Here is a 21,944-nt window from a genome sequence, read left to right as displayed (position 1 = left end):
TGACGAACATAAGAACCACCTTCCAAAGAGTAGGAACGATTTAGCACTTCGAACAAAAGAAGACCACTCAAGTATAAGCTAAAGTGTTGGTGAACTTGAACTCCTAACTATGAAATTTAAAAAGTTCATGAAACAAAAATTAAAAAAAAAAAAGAATGTAACTACTTACTATGAACGCAAGAAGAGGTAAGCACATTGGGATGAATCGAGCTCATCCAAAGTCGAGGAGAAAATCAACAAAGACGAGGTGGCAAACCATGCCTTAACAACTTTTGACGATGAGGTAATTAAAATGCCCTTAGTTTACTTTGAAATTACTTGAGGTTCTTCATGAGTTTTTTTTAATTTAGTTTTTAAAAAAATGATATATATTTTTTTAATTGAATGTTTAATGATGTATTGAAAATATAAAAATAAAATAGGATCATGCTTATAATGCTAGTAATTTTGAAAATGATAATGAAAATTATATGTTTTATAATAAACAAATAAATTGATTAGATTTAAATCTAATGATAATCCTATATATATTTTTCAAGAAGAAATAATATGTATCTTGATGATTTTTTGATTTTTTTTAAAAATACATTATATTCAATGAAACCATGCTTGATGTCTTAATGAAAATATAATGATGATTTGAAAGCATGCTTAACGAGATTATATTTCGAACTTATGCATGATAGTTTTTGCGATCTTTTGGAAGTTCTTTTTCAGTTTTAAAAATGATACATGTCTTGATTTGGCATTTATGAAAAACTTGAGCATACTTATATGAAATCAATCATATGAATTGAAACACTAAAAAGAGGAAAGCTTTCTCCTAGAACAATTTCTCTACTTTATCGATTTTTTTAAAAAAGGAGATTAATGAATCTATCTATGTTTTTTTTATGAATCTCTTGAAAATTATTTGATTTGACATTTTGAATATGAATTAGTTTTATCTTGATTTTTGAGACTTATAAATTGAGATTTGTTATGCTTAGTCAAGATTTTATATGCATGAATTGAAATCTTTTCTCCAAAGTTTCTTTTACGATTTACAAAAGAGAATATCTTTCACAAAATTCATGACTTAAAATTTCTTTTGAATATCTTTTATTATTTGATCTCCTAAGATTTTCTTTTGATTATTTAAGAGGAGGTTTTTCAAAAGAAATCATGCATTTTGGTATTCAGATAATCTTATCTTTCATGATATGATTTTTATGCAATTTCTTGTATTCATCACCAAATTAATTTTTCTTGGTAAGATGAAATGAATGTGAAGAAATAAAAATATGCATGAAATACAAATGAGAAGTTATGATCATGCATGATTGGATGCAATGTAATTTGACATTTAGATACCATCATAATTTAAAATGCTATGATTTGTTACTAAATTGATGTATTATGAATGCTTGAGTATCTTGTATGATATGATGATTGATATATTGTTAATATCATGCATAAAGTAAGAATGAAAGGTAAGATTTTGAAATTGTGCATGTTTTAATTTGAAACTATTATGATGCACAAACATATTGAAAAATGATTGATACTTCAACTTTGTCATGATTTGAAAATTCATGTAATGGAAAAAAGAATTACATTGTATACTTCTCTTCTTTTTGACAATGATAAAGGGGGAGATAGCTAGATTACTAACTAGCTTGCACAAATCAAGAAGATGCAAAAACTTGCTTACTTGCTTGCACATCTAAAGAGAAGATGCATAAGTACATCATGTAGCTTACTTCATGTAAAACATTATATCTTGCTAGCTGATTATCTTGCATTATTCTTCAAAAATTTGCTAGCCTTTATACTTCAAAGAGAAGTAGCACTTGTCAAATTGCTTGCTTGTATGTTGTAAAATAATGTAAAATTTTGCTAGCTTACACTTTCTAAATGATGATAAATTTTGCTAGCTTGTATGTTGTAGAACTTGCTATCTTACTACCTTGCATATCTAAAACTTGATAGCTTGCATGTTCTAATATCATGTAGTACTTGCTAATTTTTTGCTAGCTTGCATGTTGATAAAAATAGAGATTATGTTTATTATGCAATGAGTTGAACTTGTATTTCCAAACATTTGAAAGTTACATTTCTCCTTTTTGTTGATGACAAAGTGGGAGAAGTATGATCATGTTATCCATGATGACATGTTGAAAATATTCATGATGAATATTTACAAGGACTTGAATTCAGCTAAATTCAAGGTTCTATCAATATGACATATTGATAGGGGGAGTTTGTTTAAACTCCGGGAGTTAAGTTTAACTCCGTCATCAATTGGTTGTCATCTTCAAAAAGGGAGAGATTTTTGAATATCATATTTTGATAATGAAACAAATTAATAATTGTTAATGATTTGATCTATATTTTGAGTGACATAGGATGCTTCGATCAGAGAGAGACAATTAAAGCAGGAAGAATCATGTTGGGCTGGTGGAACATGTCAAAAGATTGGATGTCTAGCCGGAGGATCGGATAACGTATCGACAAAATGCTTCAGGTCATGGATTCGAGCATAAGGCTAAGAAGAGTGGATATTATGCTATGGATATCAGAGTTGCAGAGGTCAATTGACCAATTGGGTAATAGGCCTCAAGAAAGTACGATGCACTAAAGAATCGGACGAAGCGTCGATGGACCAATGACATATCAGACAACATGATTCATGCTTAGTAATAATTGTCTAGATTGAAGTGTGTTTTGAATGTGCAAGATTAACTACAACAGTAAGGCATGAAGCAAAATGAAGTCTCGAAGTCAAGAACGCGATTTTGTTGGGAGTTCATCGGAAGTCCAAATGTTCGTCGGAAGTTCTGTAGGAACCAGCCTAGAAGACCAAGAGCTTGCTGGAAGAAGCTCATCGGAAATTGCCAAGAAAATCATCGTGAAGTCTAGGAGCTTACCAGAAGTCCATTGGAATATTGCCGGGAGATCATTGGAAGTTCGCTTAAAGATCACCGAAAGCTCACCGGAAGAAACCAAGACCTAGGGACTTGTTTAGCTTAAGTATGCCTTAGATTTCGTAGTTAGCACATAATTGGGACTGAATTTGGGCCAACCCAATTATGGGCTTGTTGGGCCCATGTAAGGACTGCGTTGGGCCCAATGAAAGGCTCAAACAATAACGCAAGAGATGGCACCATCGTGGTATAGTCTTCGAGACTATGTCAGGCGATATAATCACTAGTCTGGGCAGCGGTACCACCCCTGGTAGAGTGCCAGGAGGTGGTACCACAAGTATGGGTGGTGGTACTGCCTAGTGGCCCAATGTTAGGTGGTGGTGCCACCCAGTGCAGTGTCAGTGTTAGATTGACACTAGCGGTGGTACCACCCAGCATAGGCGGTGGTACCGCCCGAACTCAGGAAACCAGGGATGAGATACTTTTATGCTCTAAGTTTGAATTAACTTGAGGCCCATAAAGACCCCTCTCATCCCTGGTTAAAAAATACAAGCACAAAGAGTTTTAAAGTGAGAAAACGCTATAGAGACGTACATCCACTTGCGAAGCCTTCTTCGAAGAGGCTCCCAACTTCCACTAGCAAATCACTTTGAAGGGGAAGGACAAATACCCCTCTTACAACCTTTTACAAGTGGTTCACACTCTTACAAATTTTCAAAGAGAAAGAGGGAGGTGAACACTCAAGCTATTGAAAACAAAAACTTGCTAAAGGCTTTGCTACGACTTTTATCTCAATCTCTTGCTTCTCAAAGGTTGTAATCTCAGCTGAGAATTGAGGGGTATTTATAGGCCCCAAGATGATTCAAATTTGGGCTCCAAATTTTGAATTCTCTTGGGTTCCCGAGGCTGGCGGTGCCACCGCCTATCGGTGGCAGTGCCACCGCACAGTCCAGTGGTGCCACCGCTCAGTTTTCAGGTTCTAGGCGGTGCCACTGCCTAATATGGCGGTGCCACCTCCTACACTATTTCAGCTCATTGGTTGGACTCCAAACTTGGCCCAAACCAATCCGAACCCTAATTAACGTAATAAATATGAATTTAAAGCCATTTCCTAAGCTATTATAAAGTCCACAAGTCAAGACTTCTTCCAGCAAGCTTCCGGCGAACTTCCGGTGGTCTTCCGATAAACTCTCGGAAACCATTCTACGGACTCCCGGCAAGCTACTAGACTTCACGATTTGATCTTGGCGAGTTCCAACGAGCTTCTTCAGCAAGCTCTGATCTTTCTCGGTGAGCTCCGTGAACTTCCAACGAACCTTCCGGCGAGCTTCCGAGAAACCCTTCGGCAAGCTCCCTACTCATTCTCGGTTAGTTCCGGCAGCATTCCCGACGAACCTTCGGACTTCCGTTGAACTCTCGAACTCGCAACAAATCCTTTGCGCTTGACTCCGACACTTTGTTTCGCTTTATGTCTTCATCGTTATCGTAGTTAATCCTGCACACACAAGCAAAAACTCTACTCCGATCTATACAATTATTACAACGCGAATTGACATTCTGTTGCCCGACACGTCATTGGTTGGTGCTTCGTCCAATTCTTCAGCGCATCGTCCTCTCTTGCGGCTTATTGCCCAATTGGCGGTTGACCTCCGTAACCCTGATATCCTTGGTGCAATTCTGCTCTTGGCTCGATACCCGACGTCCGAAGCCTTCTGCCATCCAATATCATAACGTGATCTCCTCTAGCGCAACGTCAATTCCTCCTGCGTTAACTGTCTAATCCTGATCGAGTAGACCTATATCACTCAAAATGCAGTTAAACATCTAAACACAATCAATTAGTTTCATCATCAAAATCCGAGATTCAACAATCTCCCCCTTTTTGATGATGACAACTAATTGATTACTAACGGAGTTAACCTTAACTCCCCGGAGTTTAACCAAACTCCCCCTATCAATATGTCATTGATAGAACACTTGGATTATCCCAAATCTAAGTAATATTCATCACATGTTATGAAAAACATTTAAATCATCATGCAAATATATATAAAATATTCAATTCAATGCTTGAAGTCATCAATATACTTCTCCCCCTATGTCATCAACAAAAAGGAGAAGTAGCTCTAGCTATTTTAAAATATATTCAAGTTTTTATAACATGAAGCTAGATTTTCATCACAACATATAAGCACAAAAGCATACCAAGATTCTTAAGTTCAATCATGGCAATTCAACACTTGAATTTTTGTGCAAGATTGCACTTTGCTTTTCTTTGCAAGTAACGATATTTATGATGTTTGATATAGCAAATTTCTTCATTACAATTATCGAGCTAGCAAATTCTTCATTCAAGTGTGCAAGCTAGCAATAACTTTCTCCCCCTTTGTCAATGTCAAAAAGAAGGAGAGGAACCAATGATTTAGACTTTTACATCAACTTTGCATCAATCAATATTTCAATCATCACATGATGCATACAAGACAATAATGCAAAGAAATCATTTCACGAAGGATATCAATGTGAAAATTCACCAAGGATCACATGATACATTCACAAATCATGATATCATTATGCGATACATCATGAGATTGATAATTTATCATATCAATGAAAGATATCAATTGTTACACATGATATGATAATAGTCTCAAAATTTTCAATTTGCGATACATGTGATACATTGCAATACACTAAAAAATTTAATGCGATGCTTTTAAGGACATCAACCTATTTTTGATACAAAGTATGACAAGAGCAATTTTGTTGCAAGTTTTCTAAGTTTTGCACTTTTTGCTTCTTTCGATAGCCAAGATCTTTCTTCTCTTTTTGAGAAGTGCAAGCTTGCAAGTTTTACTTCCTTAGCATGCTAGGAAGTTTACTTTCATTTTCAATGCACAAGCTAGCAAAACCTTCTCCCCCTTTATCAAAGTCAAAAAGAAAAGGAGGACTCAATGGCTAACAATTTCAACCATTCAACAAGCTAAATATGCAAAGAATTCATGAAATATATCAATACGGATCAATTCATGAATACCAAAGATATGATTCATGGTTCATTAAAATTCATCTTAACAAGTTCACAATCAAGATTCATATAATTCATAATAAAGTAAATTGATGTACAATCATCACATATGGCATACAAGGCAAAGAAATCTTGTTATTTCTATATTATGAAATATATGATATCAAGGCTCATGATTCATTTGAAAAGATATAGCACAAAGAGCAACTTGAAACATTCTTATCAAGATCACATTTTAAAATATTCCAAGTATCAAGTGTTTAGAGATAAAAAGTTCAATATATTGTATGAAAAAAAAATATAATATCAATTTTTATCATCATGCAATGTAGCAATTAAAGATTTGCAAGTTTAGCATTTTTGCTTTTCTTGAGATAGCAATTGTTTGCTTCTCTACAAGCTAGCAATTTTTATGATATGCAAGTTTTACTACATACAAGCTAGCAAATTTAAAGATTTGCAAGTTAGCATATTTGTATTTCTTTGTGATGTGCATGATAGCATTTCTTTGTAATGTTCAAGATAGCAAATTGTACATTATGCTAGCTAGCAAATTAAAGATGTTCAAGAAAGCAAGCTCTTTCTTCTCTTTTGAGAAGTGTCATTTTTGCTTTCTTAGTAAAATGCCAACCTAGCAAGGGACAATGTTTTACATGAGGCAAGCAAGCAATTTGGCAAGTGTTACATTTGTATCTTCTCTTTAGATGTCCAAGAAAGTAAGCAAGTTTTTGCATTTTCTTGACTTGTGCAAGCTAGCTAATTTCTTTTTTAGATGACTCTTTACATCAATTCAAGATAGCACATTAGCAACTCTTTCTCCTCCTTTGTCATTGGCAAACGGAAAGGAAGATTCAAGTCATGAATATCAAAATAATAATTTGATCATGAATATTTCATCATTGCGTGCATCATTATCATACGTTAAAGTATTGCATACATAATACCAAATCATCATATATATTTTTAAAATATATACACTCATCATTATATGCATGATTCCAAATCATCATTTATATTATTTCAATCATTTTTTCAATCATCCCTATAACTCATCATGCACAAAATGTAAAATTATCTAACATGATATAAACATTTATTTTTAAAATATTTATCCCTATTTTCATGTATGATAATAAAGTATTCATGATACCAAACATTAAATCAACATTTTTAAGTATTTATCACTTCATGATTGTTGGTACCAAACATTTATCATTTAAATCATTCATGATACACATCATATGCAATACATCACATACATCATCATAATAAAAAACATATGCATCATTTCAAATCATAAACATTTCAAATCATCATGGTATTAATCTATCAAATTGCATCCTATCATGCATGATCATAACTTGTTCTCATTTTATCATTGTAAACAAAAAAGAATAAGGGAAGAACAAAATAGTGCATAATATTTCAATTATTTCAAGGCATACAAGCCATAAATCCAATGACATCATGTCATGAAAGATAAGACATCTTGAATTACAAAAGACATGACTCATTTTATCAAATATCTTCTTTAAATAAAATATCAAGAAAAATCATAGGAGTACAAAGAAGAGATCTTGTTTTAAAAGAAAATCAAGTAATAAATCCAAGAAATCAAGATCATAATTTGAATACAGACTCATTCAAATTCAAATCATCAAATTCATCAAAATCTCAACATTACTTTCAAGAGATTCAAAATGGTATACATAGATTTATCATAATAAACGTCAAGATCAATAGGATAGAGAAAAATAATTTTTCAAGGAAAAAATATTTTCCTCTTTTTAGTTGTTTCAATTCATATGATTTTATTTCACTTATACCAAATAAAAACATGTATCATGTTTAAAACCGAAAGTGTAAGATTTATTACAACAAAGATTAATAAGGCACTTTCATTATGGTAAAAATAAAAAATCCATAAATCACAAGATTCATCATGCATAATTTTGAAATTTATTAAGCATGATCATTATGCATGACACTAAAACATAGTTTCAAAATGTTTAATATTTTCATTACATCATTATGCAATGGTTTCATTGAACATAATTTTGAATGATTCTTATAGATAACTAAAATTTTTTTAGTTTTAATTTATGTGATTGACTTTATATTAGCATACTTAAGTTTTGTTCTTATGTCAAAAACATACACCATGTTTGAAAACCAAAGACAAGATTCATAAAAAAAAATCATCAAGCCTTCCATATAAAAACCATGCATTATCATTGAAAGTCAATATGGAAATCATCAAAATACACATTCTTGCTTCTCAAGCACATATCATTTAAATCTAACATTTTATTCTATTAACATAAAACATACAATTTTTAAGAAAAATAATTATTCAAAAAAAAGAAAAGAGAAAATGCATTATGAAAAACATCAAGTAATTTCAAAATAATTCAAGAGAGCTGAGTGACTTACCTTGTAGTCGAAGCCCGTCAAAGCCCAATTCGCTGTTTCACCTTTGGAAGTTCTTGATTCATCCTTGGGTGCCTTCCTCTTCTTTGGCCTCGTCCTCCGTTCAGGTTCATTATTTATTTTAGATTTTTGTTTAATGAACTTATTAAGATTTAGTGTTCGAAGTTCAAATTCATCATTGTCCTCATCACTTGATTCATTGCTCAAGTGGTATTCATTTGTCCAGAGTTCCAAATCCTTCTTGTTCTTTGGAAGGTGGTTCAAGTGTTCATCGGGTTCAAAATGTTCCAAAAGTGTCATTTCATAGGTCATTAATGACCCGATTAATTCTTCTAATGGAAAATCATTTAAATTTTTTGTCTCTTGCATTGTAATTATTTTAGAATCTCAACTTTTTGGAAGGGATCTTAAGATTTTAGTGACTAGTTCAAAATTAGAAAAACTTTTACCAAGAGCTTTGAGTCCATTGATGACATCTGTGAAACAGGTGTACATGTCTCCGATGGACTCACTTGGTTTCATCCGGAAAAGTTCATAAGAATGCATAAGAATATTGATTTTGGACTCTTTCACTCGGCTAGTGCATTCATGAGTGACCTCAAGAGTTCTCCAAATATCAAAAGCCGAGTCACACATCGAAACGCGATTAAATTCATTTTTGTCAAGTGCACATTATAAGGCATTCATAGCCTTTGCATTTAGAGAAAACATCTTCTTCTCCAAATCATTCCAATGGTTCATTGGAAGAGAAGACATTTCAAATCCATTTTCGACTATGTGCCATAAATTCAAATCCAAAGAAAGTAAGAAAACTCTCATTCGAGTTTTCCAATAAGTGTAGTCCGTCCCGTTAAACAACGGTGGACGAACAACCGATAAGCCCTCTTGAAAGCCATGAAGAGCTATTTCTCTTGAGTGTAAATTTGAAATGAGAAATACCGGGCTCTGATACCAATTGTTAGGATCGAAGCGGCACTCAGAGGGGGGGGTAAATTAGTGCAGCAGATTAAAACTTCGGTTTTGGAAAAATCTTTCGTACGAAAAAAAAACCGAACTCGGAAGTGCTTATTTTGAAAGTGTGTTCGTAAAGGTGTGCAGCAAAAGTAATGAGGAAGTAAAGCATGTATGAAGGTTTGCAGTAAAGTAAATAGCAATAAGTAAATGCAAACCAGAGAACACACCAATTTAAAGTGGTTCGGTCAAAATGACCTACATCCACTTGCGAAGCCTTCTTCAAAGAGGCTCCAAACTTCCACTACCAAATCACTTTGAAGGGGAAGGACAAATACCCCTCTTACAACCTTTTACAAGTGGTTCACACTCTTACAAATTTTCAAAGAGAAAGAGGGAGGTGAACACTCAAGCTATTGAAAACAAAAACTTACTAAAGGCTTTGCTAAGACTTTTATCTCAATCTCTTGCTTCTCAAAGGTTGTAATCTCAACTGAGAATTGAGGGGTATTTATAGGCCCCAAGAGGATTCAAATGTGGGCTCCAAATTTTGAATTATCTTGGGTTCCTGAGGCTGGCGGTGCCACCGCCTGTCGATGGCGGTGCCACCGCTCAACCTCTCAGGTTCTGGGCGGTGCCACCGCTCAGTTCTTGGGTTCTAGGCGGTGCCACTGCTCAGTTCTTGGGTTCTAGGCGGTGCCACCGCCTACACTATTTCAGCTCATTGGTTGGGCTCCAAACTTGGCCCAAACCAATCCGAACTAGGGCCCAATTGGCTCCTACTTGGGTTATAGGATTAACACCTAATCCTAACCCTAATTAACATGCTAAATACAAATTTAAAGACATTTCCTAGGCTATTATAAAGTCCACAAGTCCAGACTTCTTCCGGCGAGCTTCCGGCGAACTTCCGGCGGTCTTCCGATAAACTCTCAGAAACCATTCTATGGACTCCCGGCAAGCTCCTAGACTTCACGATTTGATCTTGGCGAGTTCCAATGAGCTTCTTCGGCAAGCTTCGATCTTTCTTGGTGAGCTCCACGAACTTCCAACGAACCTTCCAGCGAGCTTCCGAAAATTCCTTTGGCAAGCACCCTACTCATTCTCGGCTAGTTCCGGCAGCATTCCCGACGAACCTTCGGACTTCCGTCGAACTCTCGAACTCGTAACAAATCCTTTGCGCTTGACTCTGACACTTTGTTTCGCTTTATGTCTTTATCGTTATCATAGTTAATCCTGCACACACAAGCCAAAACTCTACTCCGATCTAGACAATTATTACAACGTGAATTGACATTCTGTTGCCCGGCACGTCATTGGTTGGTGCTTCGTCCGATTCTTCAACGCATCGTCCTCTTTGCGGCTTGTTGCCCAATTGGTGGTTGACCTCCATAACCCCGATATCCTTGGCGCAATTCCGCTCTTGGCCCGATGCCCGACGTCCGAAGCCTTCTGCCATCCAATATCCTAACATGGTCTCCTCCGGCGCAACGTCAATTCCTCCTACGTTAACTGTCAAATCCTGATCGAGTAGACCTGCATCACTCAAAATGCAGTTAAACATCTAAACACAATCAATTAGTTTCATCATCAAAATCCGAGATTCAACAATCGTAATTCTGCATTAAAAAAAAACATGCCTCTGTTTTCATCTTGTATCTCTGCTTTGATCTTGTATCTCTGCTTTGATCTTGTATCTCTGCTTTGTATTTTTGATACCTTATTTGTTTGAAAACTGTCCTCTTTACTATGGATATGTTAGTCACTTACTGAGCTTTATATGCTCACCACATTGTTATATAAAATTTTCAGGATAGCTTATCACTCGCTAAAATGGGTAAATTGGGTTAAGGCATTGGAAAGCTAAAAGATTTTGGGGCAAATATTTCATACTTGATAGGTTGATGTTGTATATGTTCCTTTTGGGTGTAATGAAATATCAATGACAATCTAGATCGACGTATCTTGTAAATATTTAGAAAGTACCTCTCATGTCAAGATTTTGGGAATGTTAAGTTTAAGTTGTGTAATGATATAAACTTGTGGTATATGTTGGTTCTGTGATAGTATAGATTGCCACGCTTATGGATTTATGATGTAGTTATGGTTTAGTTAAGTTGGCTTTAGATTTTGTGAATCATTAAGTGATATGATGGTATAATTATAAACTGCATATGTTTTATGAATTATGGATTATATAAGTGAATTTTGACTTGAGTATTTTCTTAGTGACCTCAAATGTATGATTGGATCCTGGATTATTTGTTGAATTATAATATTATCAATTTTGAGTTAGGTTCACACCTCCTGAATTAGAATTAAATTTAGGGGGTGTGACAGATAGAGCCTTGGAGATAGAACTCTGGCGGTACCACCACTTGATAGGGCAGTACCACCGCTTGACATCTTTAATTGTCGATGGTACTACTGCCTAGACCACCTAGGAGGCTAAGCCTCAGGTGGTTCCACCACCCACCCTATGTGGTGCCACCGCCTAGCAAGGCTCCAAGTGGCCAAGTGGGCCTTTCATCTAGCCCAACTCAGTCCTATTTTGGGCCTAGTTAGCCCCTAATTGAGTTAGTGGGATTACCTCCCAATCCTAACTCAATCTTGGTTCTAACTACGATAATTAAGGCATTAACTAAGCAATCTTTGTCTGGTATGTAAATCATTATTCCAGCGAAGTTTTGATAAACTTCAAGTGAACTTTTCGTCATGCTTTTGGCGAACTCCCAACGAACTCTCAACGAACACCCGACGAACTCTCGGTGAGCTTTTGACGAACTCCCGATGAGCTCTCGGCATACTCCCGAAGAACTCTCGGCGAGCTTTTGACGAACTCCCGACAAGCTCTCGGCGAACTCTTGACGAACTCTCGACGAGCTTCCGGCACATCGTTCGAATCTTTGACATATCATCCGATCTTTGACTCTAGCCTAATATCTGCTTTATGCCTTATCCATTATCGTAGTTAATCTTGAAACACTTATATCAACATATGGATTAGATCATTTATCAATTGATTTCATCATCAAAATTTAAGATTCAACAAAATATTAGGTCTTTTGTTGTTTCATAATTCATAGGGAGTTTTGGAAAGTAATAGTCTTACAAGAACCCTGTTCATGATATAGCATGTCGTGTTAACGACTTCAGCCCAAAAATATTTAGGTAGGCTATGCTCATTAAGTATAGTTCTTGTCATTTCTTGTAAACTCCTATTTTTTCTCTTAACAATTCCATTTTGTTGATAGTTTCTTATAGTAGAGAAGTTATGGTTATACCCATTTAAATCATAAAAGTTTTTAAAATCATGGTTTTGAAATTCACCATCATGATCACTTTGAATAGAGGGAATCATAAAACCCTTTTCATTTTGAACTAATTTATAAAATTTTAAAAATTATTTAAAGCAATCACTTTTATGCGCCAAGAATATGCCCAAGTGTATCTAGTATAATCATCAACAGTTACAAAAGTATATTTACTACCTCTTAGGCTTGTTATATCAATTGGTGCAAATAAATCCATATGTGTCAATTGTAGTAGTTTAGAGGTGCTTATTCGTTTCTTTGATTTGAAACTATTTTTAATTTATTTTTCTAGTTAGCATGCACCACAAACTTTATCTTTGACAAATTTAATTTTAGGTATACCTCTTATAAGTTCTTTAATTATAATTTATGAAATTAGTTTCATACTTGTATAGTCTAATCTTCTATGCCAAAGCCATGCATCATCATTTAAAATCAAAAAGCAAGTTTCATTACAAAACTCATCAAGTTCAATAGTATAGACATTTTTGGTCTTTAAGGCAATCAAAGATCTATTTATGTGTGGTATTTCTATAATGCAAGTATTAGATTCAAATTTGATGTTATAATCTTTATCACATAATTGACTAATGCTTAGTAAGTTATATTTTAAACCATCTACTAATAAATATTTTTAATAAAAAGGTTTGATTTGTTACCTATATTTCCTTACCAATAATTTTTCCTTTGGTGTTGTCTCCGAAGGTGACAAATCCATTGTCTTGGCTAGTGAGCTTAGAGAAGTGTGTTGGATCTCCGGTCATGTGCCTTGTGCATTCCACTATCAAAGTACCATCTCTTGCTCCTAGCTTGTGATTGTAAACATATATACAAGAAAGGGAGTTTTCTTTTAGGTACCCATTTAATTTTGGGTCCCTCACATCTACCTATCATTGAGTGATTTATGGTTTCCTTATGAATCCAAACTAATTTGTGTGGATTATACCTTTTAAATAAATATTTATTGGTAAAATGATCATATTTTTAACAAAAGTTATATTTTTCTCTTGGTGAGATATGTAATGTAGGTCATTTCACGAAGATAGTTGGATTTTGTTGAGTGTTACATACAAAGCTAATTCCTTCTTTTCTATGAATATGACCCTTATTAGCAAGGATCATGTTTAAAGATTTGTTACCTATTTTAAATTTTTTTAATGTTTCTTATAGTAATAATTTTTCTTTTTAAATGACTCTAACTCTTCACATCGAGTACAAGGAGTTAACATACACTTATCGTGCTCATTTTTTAAATTTTCAAGCTCACTAAAAAGAGAAGCATAATTATTTTTTAATAATTTATATCTTTTACCAACTAATTTAAATTCATCAAACAAATCATAAAAATCACTTAATAATTCATCAAAAGATAAATGAGCTTTGATCAAGTCACCTACCTCAATGCCAAACGCCACTAATATGTAGTTAGCAACTTCTTCTTTGTTGGTTAGCTCCTCATCTTCAGATGTACTTTAGTCGTCCTAATTAGCTTTGAGTGCTTTCGTTTTCTTTGGTAGTTTTTTCTTCTTTGTTGGTTGGCTCCTCATCTTCGGATGCACTTTAGTCGTCCCAAGTAGCTTTAAGCGCTTTCTTTTTCTTTAGCAGCTTCTTCTTACTTGAGGACATTCATTTTTGAAGTGCCCTGGCTTCTTGAATTCATAGCATAAAATTTGGTCATTTTTTAGTTCACTTTTGTTCTTAATGACTTGTTTTGTTTTGTTTCTTCTTAAGAATTTTTTAAACTTTCTTATAAGGAGTGCCAAGTTATCATCATCATCATCACTTGAGTTTTCACCCAAGTGGCCTTCTTTGGTTCTATGTGTCATATCCTTCTTGTTCTTTGGAAGGTTGTTCTCAAGTTCATCATATGCTATACACGTCATTTCATGGGTCATCACGGACCCGATAAATTCTTCAAGCGAAAAGTTATTTAGGTCTTTTGCTTCTTGTATTATCATTATTTTATTATCCCAATTTTTTGGAAAGGATCTTAATATTTTGTTAACAAGTTCAAAATCAGAAAAACTTTTACCAAGTGCTTTTAGACCATTGACGACATCCGTAAAATGGGTGTACATGTCTCGCTTGGTTTCTTGCGAAACAACTCATAGCTATAAACCAAAAGATTAATTTTTGACTCTTTAACTCTACTTGTACCTTCGTGTGTGACTTCGAGTGTGTGCCAAATATCATGTGCAATTTCATATATAGAAACCCGATTAAATTTATTTTTATCAAGAGCATAAAATAAAGTGTTCATCGCTTTAGCATTCAAGGAGAAAGTCTTCTTTTCCAAATTATTCCATTTGTTCATTGGTTTGGAAGACTTCTCAAAACCGCTTTCAACAATGTTCCACAACTCGAAATCTATAGAAAGCAAGAAAATTCTTATTCTACTTTTTCAATACGTGTAGTCCGTCCTATTGAACATAGGAGGACGAGTGATAAAAATACCCTCTTGATTGTCGATAAAAGTTATTTCTCTTGGGTGTTAAAACAAATGAGAAAAATCTTGGCTTTGATACCAATTGTTAGGACTGAAATTAGCACTAAGAAGGAGGGAGGGGGGCGGTGAATTAGTGCTTACGATAAAAATTACGTCGATTGGGAAAACTTCAATGATTTAGACAGTTTGATTCAATGAAACCCATATCGGAAATGATATAGAAAGTGTGCTTCACTTGTAGTAAATGTAATAATCAATTAAAATAGAGAACAACCGTAATAAAGAGCAGAAAGAGAGTGCACACCAAATTTATAGTGGTTCGATCATCGTGACCTATGTCCACTCCCGATTCCTCTTCCATCGAGACCACCAGTGTACACTAATAGTTTTTCTTCAATATGCGAAGATCAACTACCCTCTTACAACTCTTTCTTTTTATAGTTTACGAGATAATCTTTACAAGCTTCACATCTCTCTTAGAATGATCACAAAGCTAAAGAACAAGAAGGATGACACTTAGTACATTTTCAACAATTTTGAAATAAAAAATCTCAAGAATTTCATTCACAATTTCGTGTTCTTTCATGCAGGAAAGAGTAGGGTATTCATAGGCCCCAATGACTTCAAAAATGGAGCTAAAAAGTGTCTCATCCCGTGTTTCCGAGGTACTAGGCAGTACCACTGCTTGTAAACTGACACTAGATAGTATCACCACCCAGTTTGGTGGTACTATCACTAACAGGGCAGTACCACCACTTGACAGGATGGTACCATCGCCTGACAAAGCGGTACCATTGCTTGGCAACATTAACTATCGGTAGTACCACTGCCTAGACCACCTAGGAGGCTAAGCCTCAAGTGGTTCCATCGCCCAGTCTGGGTAGTGCCATCACTTGACATGGCTCCAAGTGGTTGGATGGGCCATGTCAAGTTTTGAGTCCGGACGCTTTGATAGTGAAGACTAAAAACCAAGTTATCCATCCGCTTTTTAGATTATTGAGTTAGTAGAATTTCTCCTTGTTTTGAGTCCAATTGGCCCCTAATTGAGTTAGTAGAATTTCTCCTAAAACTAACTCAAATTAAAGTCTTAACTATGATAGTGAAGACTAAAACAATTATGATACAAGTAATCTAGGTTGTCCGACATGTCAGTTGTTCAACCGAACTCTTGGTGAACTTCTTGGGAACTCCCGATGAACTTCCAATGAGCTTTCACTGCATTGTCCGATCCCTCGGTGTATCACTCGATTCATCCAGCCTGATGCCCAATCATTGACTCCGGCCCTCTTTAATCGTTTTGCCTAACTCACGATCGTAGTTTATCCTGCATCACTTATCTCAACACATTGATTAGATTATTAATTCATCAATTGATTTCATTATCAAAATCCGAGATTCAATAATATCTTACTACACAAAGATAGTATTCACTCAATTATAATTTCATCAAAATTGTTAGAGAATTTTTTAAAATATATTAAAAAGATAGAGCTTAATTATACCATTAAAATATTTAATTCAACTTAAATAGAACACCTTAGAAAAAAGAGAATTTTGAGTATCTTAGATTGAGATACTCATAACTCTATATATTGATCTCAAATTAAAGTTATACAAGAGGTCTCAAAACCATAAGGGATTTATACAAAATATATCTAAGAATCAATTATTAATTTGAAGTCTAGATTCCTCAAAAGTAGCCGTAAATATTAGTCTATAATCTATAAAAACAAAACCCTAGGTATAGTAAGGAAATAATTATAATTTTTTTATCTCAACCTTCCTTAGAGTTAGGTTTCCTAGCTTCTACGAGAAAAACTAAGAGAATAACTAAAATATAAGAAAAAGAGTTATGAGTTATTAAGTTGATAAAGAGAATAAGGTCAAAATAATATGAAGGTGCTTAAGAGGTTACTGTGAGGTCTAGGGTTCAATCCCTTTAGACCTTATTTTAAGTTTTTATATTTTTGTACTAATATAATTATAAAGTTATAGTAAATTTAATTTAGTCTAATTTGGTTTGATAAAGATAATATTTTTATCAAAACTCATCCTACAATCTCAATATTTTTAGTATAACACTCTTCTTTGATTTATATTTCTATATAATTTTTTATTATACTATTTATGCCTAAATAACTTATTATCCACTATATTCTTGATGTTTAAAACTTAAACTTTCTTACTTTAATCATGATTAAGGTATATATTATCCACTATATTCCATATTCTTTGATGGGTATGATCTAGGGCTGAGAGTAGATAACTTCTGAAGATAATATTTCGTCGACAGGCAAGGAAGCCATAAGTAAGGAAAACGAGTCTCCTGCAATTGAACTTGCAGCTCCTTCCTTATCTTGTTCTCTTGCACCACTTACAGCTGGACATTCTCCCCTTAAGGATTAAACCGCTTGCTACTTACCTAAGACTAAAAGAATGGAGAGCGGAAGATTAGATTGTAGGAATCCAGACAATAGGGTGGATTTTGTATCGTTTACACCCAGGGAAACTTCAATTTAAAGTAAATAAATCACCTATCTTGACTTAATAAATCCTGGGTTTTGGTAAAAAGTCTCTTTCTGCTCTTGTTGAATTCCAATACTAAGGGTAGTTGTTTCATTTATTTACTGGGCTAGGGTAGTTGACTTTTGAACTTACTCATATTGTTCCTACTATCTTATTTCTCCAACTACTAGTAAAGGAGTACAGAGTAAAAGGAGTCCGGAGTTACAGAGCCAGAGGATAGTTATAGTATCTAGAGGAGAGGCGAGGAAGCAGAGCCAAAGCCAACAGTAAGAAGTTTTGAAGGAAAGGGGAAATTACGGTAAATATGAATATAGGTAATTACTATGGGACGATTTGCGGTAAGTGTGGGAGAAGAAGACCGGTCCCTTATTCCTTTTCGAGGGATGGTTGCCCTCAGCTAGTTGAATTCTGACAATTGAGCACCCGGCTTTAGATCTTGTTCCTATAGTAGCTAATGATCTTATTCCTCTATTAATTGAGTTCCCAAACACAGGACTTACTCATAACTCCCTAGTGGTCATTATTCGTTGCTGCCGCCATGAAGACAGAACTCCGGAATAAATAGTTATAGCTCGTTTATTACTTGTTATGCGTTTGTAGTCATTGCTTGGCTAGTTGCCTTTGTAGTAGTGTCTTGGCCTAGTTGAATCCCTAGTTCCTGTTCTCAAGTCAGCTGCAGTGATAGTACTCTACTCCTGTTTGATCGAAGCCTTTAACTAGAAATACCAACGCATGTTTCGCACACCCAAGTCAACCGATTGAGAGAGATAGGCCAGGCCCATGCTTTGCTATCCTTAGTTTGGATTTCTATAAGGGTTTCTCTTGAAAGCGCTACAATGGCAGGTTCTGAAATACATGAAAATTTGATGAATGTGAACGAGATCCCATACAGAGCAGAGCAGGAATTCCCTTTTGTTTTTTTATGTGATGCTTCTTATTTAGAGTTATTAAAAGACCAAGTTATCCATCCGCTTTTTAGATTATTTTCACTTTGGGCTTTTCTTCCTAATGAAAAGAGTCCGGACGCAGTCCTTCACTCCCACTACTCATTCAGAACTATAGAAATAAAGTGATTCATAGAAATGAAAGAGTGATTGATTTGATTGGACCTCACCACTTTATAGAAAAAAGTTATGAATATGTCAGCTACCTGTGACTCGATTGGTGAAATAGTCTCTCTCTCCAAAAAAGATGTTTTGCCCACAAACTAGGTCTTAGGGAAGAGTATAATAATCATCCAATAAGAAGGGTTTCAATTTCATATACTTAAATGAATGATTTGAACACCTATTGATTATAACTACTGATTGCAGAGTGGATCATTCACGGACCTTTCAATTCATAGATGCATATCTTCGACCTATACTATAAATAGAGGGAGATTTTTGATACTTAGGGAAGTTACTTGTACAAAAAGAAACGAAGTGACTTTGACTTGTTTGTCCATAGCCTCAAGACCAATCAATCAAATATAGAGTAGTAACCGATCGAACACTAGGTTCCTCTGTTAAGAAACTAAATTATGTGACCTGGGCTCTCATTGGGCCATTAGTCTCTAGTTAAGTAAGGATCCCTGTCCTTGGATACAAGCTCTAAGACAAATAGTATAGTACGAATAAAGGACATGAATTGAATAAATGAACTAAGCATCCTAAAACCTTATTGCCTTGAGTGTGAGTTGAGTCTGATAAAAAGAACTTAGTAGTTCGACTCTCAATCTGCATTTAGAGAGTTAGGTTTGGGTCTGCTATTCCCATCTTTGATCTTTACTTGTTAGTTAAAGAATCCCACTTACTACTTATATGAACTAAGGACTAATACTTATTCTGTTCTACTCACTCATATACGCTAGGCACCTAGCAAGACAAAACAACTATTACTTATCAGAGGAATAACTAAGAATAAGGAATTGAACTGAGAATGCAGAAGTTGACTCATTAGTAAAAGAATGAAATTACTCCTATAGGAATGGTAATTGCCGGGTCTTAAGCTAGAGCATGCATGGGAATTGGAGAAACACCGCAGGGAATGAGATAATAAAGTCAGGTTACCCGGCAAAGCTATAAGGCCATAAGAGTTAGCTTGGGATCTAGGCAAGGCAAGGAAGACTCACAGATAAGAGCGAGAGACTAAATCTAAGCATCCGTATACGCGATCAAGAGTAGGAGTTATAGAAGAATAAAGAGCATAGGAATGAGAGACATCGTAGTAAGAATATAGTAGTTAGCGTAGGTAGCCTCAAGGTGGAGGAAGTTAGTTTGAATGACAAGGTAGCCTGTTTGCCAGCAACTCTATTTTAGAAGGCAACAGTTGATTCTTTTTTCACAAAGCAAGTAAGGCTCCGGATCGTTAGTCATAGAATAGGAAAAGGGGATTTCAGGCTTCAAAGCGGCTGTGACAGCATTGGGAGCAGTAGTAAGGTTCTCGGTAGCACTAGTTTTCGTTTTCTATATTCAAGGGGGGAGTCAGGATGCTCTAAGGGTAGTAAGGATGATAGCCGGGATATTTAGAATGAGAGAAGGGAGTTTAAGGCTTATAGAAAGGAATACCCGATTTAAAGATAGGCGGGGCAAGCTAACTCTCGAACTAAGGAAGTAAGGTAAGGAGGGTAGGTTAGGAGACAGTCGTAGAAGTCTGTTTGGCAGTAGAAGCTAAAGAATTACTTGTTCCTGTTATTGTTTCAGAAGCCGTGTGAGTCATTGACTCAAGGCATAAGATAGAAAGTCAACTAAAGAATCAGCGGTTAACAAGTCCGCAGCACATAGATATGATGAATCATCTCACTAAATGAGGATAATATATAAATTATTTTTATTTTTATTACTATATTAATTGTAATTCAACGTGCATGACACTACAAGACGTCACTTTCATCATATATGAAATCAAGAAAAAAGAAATAGGAAAATATGTTAAAAAATAAAAGGGATTTTTCAGATAATTCACCCAAGAATTAATTAATCGCCTCTAGTCGCCGAATTGATATCCGCATTGGATGAACAACTCGAGCAACTGATCAACACTCCGCAGAGGAAGCTTCAAAACTGTGGATTTTGAATCATGACGCCAATCTACAGTGTCTTGTCTTCTTATTATTCTTAAATTTGGTTTGCTGTATTAGTTCCTCTTCTCGTGAATGCGTCCTCTCGGAGTCTCCCGACCTCCACAAGCTCAATCATTACGCCGAAACGACAACACTCCGAGCACTGTATATTGGCAAAGATAAGAGACTGGAAGCAGATGATGCCAGGCTCGATCCCCTCGAGACAAAGCTAATAATTCTTGTGGGCGTTGTGTTCACGGGGGAAAGAAGATAATATTTGCGATGTCGGTCATGGCACCGGATCGGGTGACGCTGTGAATGGAGATGGACACTCGCCGAGGTTGTTCCTCTCTCTCCCTCTCTCGCCTCCTCACAATCACCTTCACCTTCATGGCTGCCTCGGGACTCCCAGACAATTCCGATGACCTGATCGCTGCGACGTGCAACCGCACGCCGTACTTAGACGTCTGCATGTCCACCCTCACGTCCCGCCGCGGAAGCCGCAGCGCCGACCTGCACGGGCTCGCCGCCATCTCGCTCGATGCCTGCATCGCCCACGCCAAGGCGACGTTGTCGTACGCGAGGAGCTTGAGCAGGCACGACGGCATTGCCAACGACACCTACACGTCCGGGTGCCTCGCTGACTGCCTGGAGGAGTACGGCGAAGCGGTGGACGATCTGCACGAGTCCGCGGGTGCTCTGCGGCGAGGGTCGTACGACACGGTGAACGTGCTGTTGGCCGGTGCCATGACCAACTCGGACACCTGCGAGAGCGGGTTCGGGGAGAAGCCGGGTCTGCGGTCGCCGTTGACGGAGAGAAACCAGTACTTCGGCAAGCTCTGCAGCAACTCCATTGCGATCACCGGTCTTCTTGGTTGACCTCTTTGGCTGTGCCTTCCAAATTGTTTGGTTTCATCGGTGTGTTGCTTGTGAAGTACAGAATTGATGGAGTTGATGAAGGCATTTCGAGCTTAAAATTTCAGTCTATACTGCTGGCAATCTAAGAAGTTGACAGTAAAGCTAACAATAAACGTTTAATTCTATAGCATTTACCCCAGAAATAAACTCCATTAAAATTATAACCAGTTCGAGAATAGTAAAAAAAGCAAAAACATGGAGAAGTGATAACAAACGAAAAATATGAGAGAAACTAAACTTAAATAATTTATATATTATGATATGTATATGAATTGATGGCAAGTAAGCTCAATGTAGCACAACTCACCGTCGGGGTTTACAGCTACATTGCACGAGTTTAGAGTACCATTGGATGTTTACCGGTCTTTATTGGGCTTAATTT

At 35.9% G+C, this 21,944-nt stretch overlaps 1 protein-coding gene across 1 annotated transcript; it reads left to right on the top strand.

Moving 5' to 3' along the window:
* The first annotated feature begins 20,962 nt into the window (after positions 1 to 20,962).
* On the top strand, positions 20,963 to 21,523 carry LOC135626009 (pectinesterase inhibitor-like). Its single transcript, XM_065131199.1, has one exon. The coding sequence runs from the start codon at positions 20,963 to 20,965 to the stop codon at positions 21,521 to 21,523; it is 561 nt and encodes a 186-aa protein (XP_064987271.1).
* The last annotated feature ends 421 nt before the right edge of the window (positions 21,524 to 21,944 follow it).

This window comes from Musa acuminata, chromosome BXJ2-10 (assembly GCF_036884655.1).
Source record: "Musa acuminata AAA Group cultivar baxijiao chromosome BXJ2-10, Cavendish_Baxijiao_AAA, whole genome shotgun sequence".
Classification (NCBI taxonomy): domain Eukaryota; kingdom Viridiplantae; phylum Streptophyta; class Magnoliopsida; order Zingiberales; family Musaceae; genus Musa; species Musa acuminata.
The sequence above is the reverse complement of the archived record's forward strand: the minus strand, read 5'-3'. Positions and strand labels throughout refer to the sequence as shown.

Coding starts and splice junctions, on each gene's coding strand:
- LOC135626009 (XM_065131199.1), top strand. CDS start 20,963: ATGGAGATGGACACTCGCCGAGGTTGTTCCTCTCTCTCCCTCTCTCGC.